At 54.9% G+C, this 10937-nt stretch overlaps 1 protein-coding gene across 3 annotated transcripts; it reads left to right on the plus strand.

Annotated features, from left to right (window-relative positions):
• Positions 1 to 966: 966 nt before the first annotated feature.
• On the plus strand, positions 967 to 10781 carry LOC101938812 (CD276 antigen-like). 3 transcript variants are annotated; one of them, XM_065591031.1, is made up of 4 exons: positions 967 to 1529; positions 2392 to 2754; positions 3998 to 4282; positions 9960 to 10781. In XM_065591031.1, the coding sequence occupies exons 1-4, from the start codon at positions 1475 to 1477 to the stop codon at positions 10322 to 10324; spliced, it is 1068 nt and encodes a 355-aa protein (XP_065447103.1). In that variant the 5' UTR covers positions 967 to 1474; the 3' UTR covers positions 10325 to 10781. The 3 variants fall into 3 exon arrangements, with proteins under 3 accessions (XP_065447103.1, XP_065447104.1, XP_065447105.1); XM_065591032.1 differs by lacking the exon at positions 9960 to 10781 and adding an exon at positions 5115 to 7366; XM_065591033.1 differs by lacking the exon at positions 3998 to 4282.
• The last annotated feature ends 156 nt before the right edge of the window (positions 10782 to 10937 follow it).

Consider the following 10937-nt stretch of genomic DNA (forward strand, 5'->3'; position numbering starts at 1 on the left):
AACACTCACAGTCTGCTTCCTCCTGGCTAATGTGCCAAGTTGATCTATTGCATGATTGAGGCGCGCTGTTTCACTTTTTTGTGTGTGAATCCGTGAAAAGGGATTTTTTTGACTTTACTCTTCCAATTTGCATCATATACAAAGCAATTTTTGGGGCCCCTTCCATAAAAAAAAGTTGCAATACTCTAGTAACATGTATTTTGAAATCTAAAAAATAACCAGTGACATACATTCAAAAATTAATTTGTAATAATTTGAAAATACACTAAATACATTATTTAAAAACATTAAATGCTTTAATGGGATGTATACATTTGCAATTACATAATGGGCTGTTGCTGGGTGATGGTGATGGTTAGGATGGGGTCGGGGGGGGTGCCCCAGCCCTTACCATGGCGCTTACCCCCTCTCCTGGAGCCTCAGCGTGCTGCGACCAGGAGCGGCCCCGGACAGCGTTGGAGCCACCGCGCTGCAGTGCGCCAGGGCCGCTCCCGGACGCGGCACGCTGAGACACCGGGGGAAGACGGAGGCGGGGGCAGCCTCCGACATATTCGTGGGGGCCCCTGCGGAAAATTGCCCCACTTGGCCCCCCCATCTGGGCGGCCCTGGCCCTGCAACACTTGTATAGGATAGAGAGGGGCTGCGGTGATTAAGCTTTGACAGGCTAGGAATTGGAGGCCTGTGCCTTTAAGACCCCAGCCCCAGGAACCTGCCCCCTGCTCCGAGGCTGACATGCAGCGTCCCTGTGAGAACAAAAACAGCCTCTGCCCCCCCCACACCCCTAGATTAGCGAGCACAGTGTGTGGCTCATCCCACGGGGTCACTGTTCCCCCCCCTCCCCCTCCCTAAACGGGGGTTTTGTACCCGCACGGGGTCTGGCAGTGTCTCCCCCCCCCGCCCTGGCTTAACCCCGGCTCTCACCCCCCCCCCCCGCTTAACCCCGGCTCTCACCCCCCCCCCCACCGATTTTTGCCCTTCAGCCCCTCTTCTGCCGCTAGCTACAGTAGCTTGAACCCCCCAGGCCAGTAAAATTCTGCCCCCTGCTCAGACCCTGACAGCCCCCCGCTGCGATTTGCCCCCTTAATCCTTTTAAACCCCCCCAAAGAGGAGGCAGCAAATCGTAAGTGGAAGTAAGGGCAGAGAGAGGGCAGTGGCTACAACGAAGGTTACTGGGCATGCTCAGTTCGAGTGAGCATGCTCAGTACACCCAAAGTAGCGAAACGGGAGCGAGAGCAGTTTGTGTTGATACACTTGTGGCGGCCGGACGCCAGCTGGGAGCTCAGCTGTGCAGCGCTGCCCCAGGGGCCCCGAAAGAACAAGTGAGTGGCCCCGGTGGCGCCGGCTTTCCGCGGCCCCCCGGATAGCGGGATGCGGGACAAGTCCCCTAGAATCGGGACGTCTGGGCACCCTGCTTCCCCCAGACGCGCTCCGCGTTGGGCAGGATCGGCCCCGGCTGTTCTCCCCTCCGGCCAAGATGCTGTGGGTGCTGTGGTGTCCCGTGCTGCTGGGCTGGGTCACTGCGGGACCAGGTGAGTTAGAAGCCGAGAGCGGAGGGGTGCGGGGGCCCCGCTGAGTCACACAGGCCCTGGGATCCGCTGGCTGCAGCTGCCCTGACGCGTGTGGGGGGCCTGGCCCGAGAGCACTGTTCTTTATCTTACAGCCAGACACGACTCCTGGCTCCCCACACGGGGGGCTCCAGCTACAGGGGAGGACATGTGACCGCCCCACGTCTCCTTTGCCCGGCGACCCCCTGCCTTGTGCCCAGCATGGAGCCGCCGCGTCCTCCCCGCCCCATGTGACCTGCGGGGGCTTTGTCCTCCGGCTGCGTCTCCCCCCACACGTCCGGCCGGGGTCCCTGGCCGCCGGGCGCAGGCGGGGAACGGGCGGGAGCCACTGGCCGCTCCGGGTCCCGGCTCTGTGCAGCGCAGCAGCGACCTGCAGGCCAAGAGCCCGGCTGGGAAGGGGGCTGCTGGGGCCAGGGCCAAGCCGAGACCAGGTCCCGCTTGTGCCGGGCGCTGCCCAGACCCCGAAGATCAGGGCCCTGTCGCACTGGGCGCTGCACCGACCCCGACCGAGCTCAGGCCCCGTCAGGCCGGGCGCTGCCCAGACGCAGAGTGACACGCAGCCCCCATGGCGCTCACAGTCTGAACAGACAAAGGCAGGAGGGGAAACAGAGGCACTGAGAGGGGCAGAGCCCACGGCAAGGCCCCGATTTTCCAGTGTGGCCCCTGACTTGGCAGAGCCCCACCGGAGCCTGGTCAGCGCAGGGCCATCTGCAGACCAGGCCCTGGTGGCTGCAGTGAGGCTCTCCGAAGTCAGGAGCCGTCCTGGGCCCAATCTGAGTGTGGTGGGCTCATTCCCACGGGTTCTCGTGTGTGTCCCTTCTCTCAGACACGGCCCCTCAGGCGAGCGACAGCCCCCAGCTCTGGGCCCGGGCCGGCCAGGACATCACGCTGGTGTGCAGGGCCCGAGCGCCCCCAAAAGCCGACCTGCGTCACCTGCGCGTGCACTGGCACCTCCTGCGGGAGCCGGCGGGGGGCTCCGTGGTGCACAGCTACCACACGGGGGCCGACCAGCTGGGAGACCAGGCCGAGGAGTTCAGGGGCCGGACGCGGCTCCTCCTACAGGGGATCCGCCAGGGGGTGGTGGCCCTGAGCCTGACCGGCGTGCGGCCCTCGGACAGCGGCACGTACCGGTGCTTCATCATGGACAGCCAGGCTGACAGCATCATGGACATCGTCCTCCACGTGGCAGGTAACCGCTTGCACCCAGATCAGGTGCGCACGCTCCTTGCAGGCTGGCACCTGGGCCCATCCACAGCCGCGGTCTTGGGCGGCAGGGTCCGCAAGGGAGGCTTTGGCTCTGCAGATAAACAGGGCAGCGGGTGTTACCCGCACAAAACTCTCTGTCGCAGACACTCTAGGACACCTCACCTTTTCCCAGTCCCTCGGGCTCCAGGCAAAAGGCACCGAACTTTACCCCTCTGAGGCTCCAGGCTCTACTCCTCCGTGGGCTTCGGGCAAACCCCCTTTCCCTGTGGGCTCAGGGCTTAATCTTTTGTGGGTTTACGGGGTCTTTTACCAGTGAAAGAGCCTTACACAGTAATATCCTACGTAACGTCTCTTTATTAACAATCCCCAAACCAGACGGCACACGCTACGCAGGCAACGCTCACCACTCCCAATAAGGCAGGTGAACTTTTCCTGCTGGCCAGTCAGGATCAGGTCCTCTGGGGGAGTCCAGTTTCCTGCACACTGTGATTGGCAGGGCGTTGAGGTCTGGCAGCTCTGATCTCTGGGGCTGTGTCCTGGAGTTGCTAAAATATCACTAACCAATCCTACCATCATGTAAAACAATTCTTTACACAATCATACCCCACCACTTTCATTGTTTTACACCTTACCAAATTAGTTCTGCAACGGACAGAACCCTACAAATAAACCACAGAGACGTGGGAACCGTAAAGGCAAAACAATAGAGACGTAGGGATTTCACTGTCACCACTGTTGGTAAGTGGTTCCCGGCCAGAAGGAACATTCTCTTTAAAGAGTTTAAGGTCTGTTTCTTTACCTGGCGGCGGTGGGTGCGATGAGGACAGACGCGCCCTGTGATCGGCCCCATATCACAGGGTTTTGATGTCGTTTGGATGGCACGTCTCTCCTGATCCCGACACGGCTAATCAGTCCTTGCGTCTCCCTGCCGTGCTGCTCCCATTGGTTGTTGCTGGTGCGGGCTGAGGGCGCACAGCGTGAGCTCTCACGCCCATGGTCAGGGCAGCGTTGTCAGCCCAGGTATTACAACACACCCCACGTGTTCCCTGCACTGGCCGGGGGGACCCCAGGAGAATTGCAATGCGGGGTTGGGGGGCGGCTCATATCTCACACTGTTGGTAGTCCTAGATCTGACAGGCCCAGGCCAGCCCCCCACATGCCCCAGACAGGAGAACCTCACCCAGCAATTCCCGTGTTCCTGCATTTATGGATCTCTCCTTTCCCAGCCCCGTACGAGCCCCCGCAGCTCGCAGTGCTCTCCCGGGCTGGGGGGCGGCTGGCCCTGCAGTGCCGCTCCGCGGGGGGTTACCCCCAGCCCGAGATAACGTGGCACGACGGGAATGGGACCCGGCTCAGCCAGGACAAGCCGGTGGAGCTGCAGCGGAGCAGACAGGGGGCCTTCGAGGTGCGGAGCAGCCTGTCGCTGATGCCCCGCCCCAGGGGGTCCGTCTGCTGCGCCCTGAGCCACCGGCCCCTGCAGCAGAACATGAGCGTCTGCAAGACCCTCCCAGGTGAGCGGGGCCGGGACGCTACCCACAATCCCCGGGGGCAGACGTGGGCGGGCGTCAGTGCTGTGGGGCGAGAGCCCCCTTCCCCCGCGCCCCGTCGTCACCGCTCACTGGGGTTTGGGGTGACAACTTAACCGGATGCAAGCAGAAAATACCACCCCCTCCCCAGGCTGGAGGTCGGGGGCAGGGGGGATGTGTGCTTGGAACGGTGGCACGCACAGGCCCTGCCCATCACCAGAGCCGTTGGCTTCGGCATGAAAAGCCGAAATTTCCCACAGAGCCAGAATTCAGAAACATTTCAATGTGGAAAACATTGACGGGTTCTGCTTCAGCAGGGTTAAACCATTAACATCAGCTCCACAGGCATTGCGAGCGCTGGTGGGGCAGTCCATACATAGCGCTAGTACACTCCGACCCAAGCAATAGACTAGAAAGTAGAACGAAAACTGAAGGGCCTCAGGCGAAGCAAACCAGGTTTTACCGTATTGAATGCAGAAGTGAAACTCCTTCATTTTGCCTTTTCCTGCCAAACCCGACACGTTCCCAGGCCCCACGTCACTATTCCCAGGGCAAACGGTTCCCCTGACCATGTCCCCCCGGCGCTCGTTAACCGGTACGGTGCCCGTAGCCAGGATACCCGACTGCCCCCGTGTTGCTGACCTCGCGGGTGCCCCAGACCTGGCCCTCGGCTCGGGCACAGGTTCCTCTCGTCCCCCTGTCCGGCTCCGTTGCTGGGTCCCTGGGGGGGGGGGGCTGTAGCCATCACCCCAGCCAGCAGAATAGCTTGAACCACCCAGGGCCACATGGGGACCTGAGTCTGACTCTCTCTCCATAGCCTCGGAGGTAGGGAGCCGACCCGAGGAGCCGTACGTCATCCTGGGGCTAACCCTTGGGTACGTGGCCATTGCGGTGCTCATTGTCCTGCTGGGCACTGCAGCTGTGCGACTAGGGTGACCAGGCAGCAAGTGTGAAAAATCAGGACAGGGGGTGGGGGGTAATAGGAGTCTATATATGAAAAAGACCCAAAAATCAGGACTGTCCCTATAAAATCAGGACATCTGGTCACCCTATGTGCAACCCACGGAGCGCGTGAGTGGGGGAAACCCGCGAGGTCCGTGTAGATAAATTTTTGATAATTTTTATATGACTTTACATTGTGCCTTTTTATATAACCTTGTGGTGGGTCCACCCACATGTGACCTTTGTTTTTATGGAACTTTGTATCAAAGCCTCATTTAAAAACTTTGCATTGCCCTTGGTAGAATATTATAGCCCCTAAGGATAGAGTAAGATAAAAGAAAACAATTTTTTTGCTAGCAGCAGAACAAGAGCTTTCCCCCCCCTTTTAATCAATTGCCCTGTTGAATGAATGAGGTGTGGATGAGCAAGGCATGGAAGGCAGCACCTCCAGACAGCCTCAACTGTTGGAGAGGGGCTGGGAGCCAGACCCAAGGACAATAAAACGTGTCAAGTGGGCTCATTAAAGACAAGCAGACATACTGATGGCCTCGGGGGTTAGAAGCCATCACCTTCTTTTGGAAACACCCTCTTTGCAGCATTGGGACAACACTCAAAAGAAAGCAGCACAAAGGACCAATGGACACAGACACAGAGTTTGAATCTGGTATAGATTTGCATAAGAGGAAAGCTGCTATAAAAGTGAGGTGTCTTGCAGAGGACCCCGGGTCTCGTCTTGTCAACATGGGAGCATCGATCCGGATCGGCAGAAGCCCGGCTCCACCCCGCCCCCATCTAACTCACCTGGCCAGTGAAGTTAAAAAGATCCTGTGCAGTACTTTAAGTACAACATTTTGGTGGAGAATGCGAAAGGGGGAGCAAGCATAGAATCCACAGTTATTATAAAACTGGTGTGCACACCACCAGCTTTAGCAAGCCTGGCACTAGAGGAAAAAGAGTGTAAACTTTCAGTTAATTAACCAAACTCTGAAGGATATAGGAGTTTAGGTTTAAATTGTGTTGTAGAGGTACATACACCCTCCGCCGTAGCATGACTGAGCTAAAGAGGAGAACTTAGTGTTTCTCGCTCTGATCCGGGGAAGGATTTGTATAATTGGTGTATGAACCCTCGGTGGTAGCAGGCCGAGCAATACAGAGGGAGGCTTAGCGTCTCTCCCTCTAGCCCAGAGTGGGTTAAAAACATAAGATGCAGATCTTGTTCTGTTAAACCAAACTCTGAAGGATATAGGAGTTTGGGCAGTGTAGTGTGGTTTATGTTTGTTTGTTTTGGTAAGTAATATTGTGGTAATTTCACAATTTTGAAAAAAATGTTTAAGAAACGAAACCAGGAAGGGTGGGGGCTAGTTGAAAAGCCCACCCTCCTTGCTAAATTGGTAGTGGAACAAGGCTTGTGCCCATGAAAAGAAACTGTCTATTAAAAAAAGCAGGATCGGGCCCAGGCAAGCAATAAATAAACTGGAAAACAGGTTGGGTACAGAGAGTTAAAACAGCACTCTCAAATCTTACAGCAGCAGTAACATCAGGAGAAGAAACATTTAAGACCCCAGAAGGGGGCAGACCTTTGGGACCCCTCTGGAGATTGGGAAGGGGGATATTTGGGTAAATTCCTCCTCCCAGGGCCAAAATGCCATTGAAACAGTTAACAACAGTGCCTGCTTCTGCCTCAGATCTCCAGGCCATGGCAAAATGGCTGGAGATTTTAAAACAATTTTTTTTTTTCTAAATGAAGTGTTAACGCCCCTTTACTGAGAGAAAGGGAGGATTTACACTCACAAGAAATGCACCACTTAATTAGCATTTGTGCAGCCCCAAGTACCAAACACACTGTGGCAGGGACTAAGCAGGTTCTGCCATGGTGAAAGCACTGTGCTAATTTGTTTCCAAGCTTCTATCTTTCAGGCTCTGAACCAGAACATCAGAAGAGCTGGTACCAGCTGAAGAGTTATAAAATACCATGGTTATTGTGTCATGACAAAGTCTGTGTTCAGTGTTGTGTGTTGCATGTTCTGTGTCTGTCTCTAGTGGTGTCCTGTGCTAGCATTGGGTCCAGAAAAAGAGGGGATTTAAATTTTATTAGAGAATATTTAAAAATAAAGACGGTACAAACGATTCAAGGAGTCAGGTGTCAGTCATTGGGGGGAACATACAGAGTATGTGGGGATGTTGTTGTGTTGGGGTTGGCAGCTCACATAATATATACGGACTGTAGTGTCCCCAATGGGGGGGTGGGTGGCGGGCGAGATCAAGACCTAGTTGATAATCGGTGAGGGTCAATCATCCATACATGGGGTACCAGTAGCCATGGGCACAAGTAGGTGGGTTGGGTGATGGTGATGGGGCGACCCTCACGGGGTGGGATCCAGGGGATCCAGGGGAAAGAAGCCCTGCAGGGTGGGGGGGGGGTTGATAGGTCCCATCCCCCTTGCGGGCGGGTGAGGTCTCCCCGGCTCACTCCTGAGTATTGACGGTGGCCGGTGAGGTTGGGTGGGTTCAGGGCTCGAGAGACAAGGCCCATCGGGGGGGGGGGGGGGGGAATATAGGCCACTTCCCCTTTGTCGGTGGGCAGGGTCCCCTTGGCACACTCTTGTTATCGGCGGTGGCCGGGTTCAGGGCTGGGGCGGGGGGGGAAGGATGGGACCCCTCCCCCTTCCAAGTGGGCAAGGTCTTCCTGGTTCGCCCTCAGCACTGGAAGCGGCTGGTGGGGTTGGGTGGGAAGGGGCTCAGGGGGGTAGGATCTCTGCCCCCTTGTCGGTGGGCGAGGGCTCCCCGGCTCGCTCTTGGCATTGGCGGCGGCCAGTGAGGTTGGGTGGGCGGATTTGGGGCTCAGGCCTAGCGGGGGGGGAAGGGTGGTAGGTCCCTTGTGGGTGGGCGAGGTTTCCCTGGCTCGCTCCCGGAGTTGGCGGTGGCCGGTGAGGTTGGGTGGGTTAGGGGCTCAGGGGGTAAGGTCCAGTGGGGGGAGGAGGGGGGAGTTAGCGAGTCCCTCCTCCCTTGCAGGTGGGCGAGGTCTAATCGGCCCGCTCTTGGTATTGGCGGTGGCCGGTGATGTGTTCCGTGTAAATGTCCCGGGACCAACGGATAGTGTCTGAGACCATCAGGCGTCTCATGAGCCGTGCATAGTGACGGCCCACTCCACAGGTCCTCAGCACTCTCTCGTTGCACGGGTCCCAGGCGCCCAGGGCCCCGACCAGCAGGGCGTCTGTGTGTACTTCATAAACTACACTAGACAGGGCCAATGTCTTTTCCTCTCTCTACTTCCCCCATCTCCATCCAATTTATCAATCACCCCTTGTGTCCAAAAAAAACTTTGGTCCCCAGTGCATCAGGGTTATTTTGTTTTGTTTTGTCAGGTTCTCTAATAATCATTTTGTTGTTGATTTTTGTTATTAATACATTTGTATTGTTAGTTACATTTGCTTGTATTATTAATTCCACACTTTCCTCTATGCACTCTGGTTCTATTTCCCCAAGCCCTGAAGGGTAGTTCTTCTGCAACATTTTGGCAACTAAATGTTAGTTTAAGTCCAAATCAGCTTAACCTTGCATAACAACTGTGATACTCCTACAAAATCTTATTTGTTGTGTGTGCTTAAGAAGGTCCTGACCTCAGTGACTTTTATTGTTTGATGGCTATTGCAGCATCAAACTTGGGCCTCATCTTGTTTGTCAATGTACCCAATGATTGTAATGGTAATGGTTTTGTTGTATTTCCAATTATTATAATTATAATTGTTTGCATTTGTGTTTATGTTATATCTGGTGTTTAGTCAATTGTAATGGTTTTAGTTATATTCACCTGGTTATAATTGTTTGGTTTGTTTGCAACAAATACAAAAAATTTATATGGTGACCACACAAGAATTGTTCTTGAGAGGTCAAAAGGGGGACAATGTAGATAAATCTCTAATAATTTTCATATGACTTTACATTGTGCCTCTTCATATAACCTTGTGGTGGGTCTACCCACGTGTGACCTCTGTTTTCATGGGACTTTGTATCAAAGCCTCATTTAGAAACTTTGCATTGCCCTTGGTATAATATTATAGCCCCTAAGTATAGAATAAGATAGAAGAAAAATTTCTTTTTGCTAGCAGTAGAACAAGAACTCTCCCCCCCCCCCCCCCCCGCTTAATCAATTGTCCTGTTGAATGAATGAGGTGTGGATGAACAAGGCATGGAAGGCAGCACCTCCAGACAGCCTCAACTGTTGGAGAGGGGCTGGGAGCCAAACCCAAGGACAATAAAACGTGTCAAGTGGGCTCATTAAAGACAAGCAGACATACTGATGGCCTCGGGGGTTAGAAGCCATCACCTTCTTTTGGAAACACCCTCTTTGCAGCATTGGGACAACACTCAAAAGAAAGCAGCACAAAGGACCAATGGACACAGACACAGAGTTTGAATCTGGTCTAGATTTGCATAAGAGGAAAGCTGCTATAAAAGTGAGGTGTCTTGCAGAGGACCCCGGGTCTCGTCCTGTCAACATGGGAGCATCGATCCGGATCGGCAGAAGCCCGGCTCCACCTCCTCCCCCATCTAACTCACCTGGCCAGTGAAGTTAAGGGGAGCAACTAATTGGTAACAACAAGACGGAGTGTGTTTGTGTGTGTGTGTGAGTGTAATATATTATATGCATATGATACAGTGTTAATGAATACATGTATTACTAATAAATGTGGCGTTTTGTCTTATTCCCCCTGAAAAGGTCCTGTGCAGTACTTTAAGTACAACATCCGTCCTGGGAGAGGCCAGCGGGCGTCACCGGGAAACCACCCACCCGTGGGCACAGGCCCTATCACCTGGCCTGCACTCAGAGCCCTGGGGAACCAAGACGTTCAGCCGCCATCAGCCAGGCTACGCGACGGGCGTAAACCAAGCGGTATCGATAACCGAGCTCGCAGCAGCTCCAAGGGCCAAGGCTTGATGCCCAGCGTTGGCCACGGTAGCAAGAGGAAGATGAAGCACATGCTGCCCACGGGATGCTCCACAGTGGCAAAGGACTCGAGGTGCTCCCTAGTGTGCCGAGATCGCGCGCAAGGTAACTGTGGCGCGAGCCGCTCGGCTTGCTAGCAGGGTGACCAACCCAAAGGCCAGCCTGTGCAGCGCGGAAAACGAATCCATTGGCCCCTCCTTTGTGTCACTGGGTTTAATGAAATACAAACCTGCCCCCTTGAGTCTCCTGCCTGCAAGCTGCTTTCCTGCTAGACCGCAAGGCCGGGCTTTGGCCACGGAGGCTCCCAAAGAACAGCGGCCGCCCACAGCGCGTCTCCGCTGTCGCTCCACAAGCGCTGTGACAACGATGGGAATTCTAGTGATATGTTCGTGGGGCCTGTGCACGCCTCTGGGCTTCGTCCCGCTGTGCGAGGAGGGCAAAGGACTGAGTGGGACGAACTGGGAATCTTCTATAGCTTTTTTTTTTTTAAGTCTGCTGCGTGCCTCAGTTTCCCCCTATATATTGCATCCGAAGAAGTGAAGTTTTTACTCACGAAAGCTTAGGCCCAAATAAATCTGTTAGTCTTTAAGGTGCCACCAGACTCCTTGTTGTTTTTGTAGATACAGACTAACACGGCTACCCCCTGATACATGGGGGGAAGGACAGTTTGCTCGCAGGGCAGGGTGTGTGTGTCGCCTCGCTGTCTGAGCCTGGTCTCTTGTGCCCTCACACTGGCTTTCTTTGGCCAGC

Source organism: Chrysemys picta, chromosome 4 (genome assembly GCF_011386835.1).
Source record: "Chrysemys picta bellii isolate R12L10 chromosome 4, ASM1138683v2, whole genome shotgun sequence".
NCBI classification, from domain to species: domain Eukaryota; kingdom Metazoa; phylum Chordata; order Testudines; family Emydidae; genus Chrysemys; species Chrysemys picta.

Excerpts from the sequence above, each read along its gene's own strand:
- LOC101938812 (XM_065591031.1), top strand. The coding sequence starts at position 1,475 with ATGCTGTGGGTGCTGTGGTGTCCCGTGCTGCTGGGCTGGGTCACTGCG. Across the intron at positions 2,755-3,997 it reads CATCGTCCTCCACGTGGCAG|CCCCGTACGAGCCCCCGCAG; the intron begins GTAACCGCTTGC and ends CTCCTTTCCCAG. Across the intron at positions 4,283-9,959 it reads CGTCTGCAAGACCCTCCCAG|GTCCTGTGCAGTACTTTAAG; the intron begins GTGAGCGGGGCC and ends CCCCCTGAAAAG.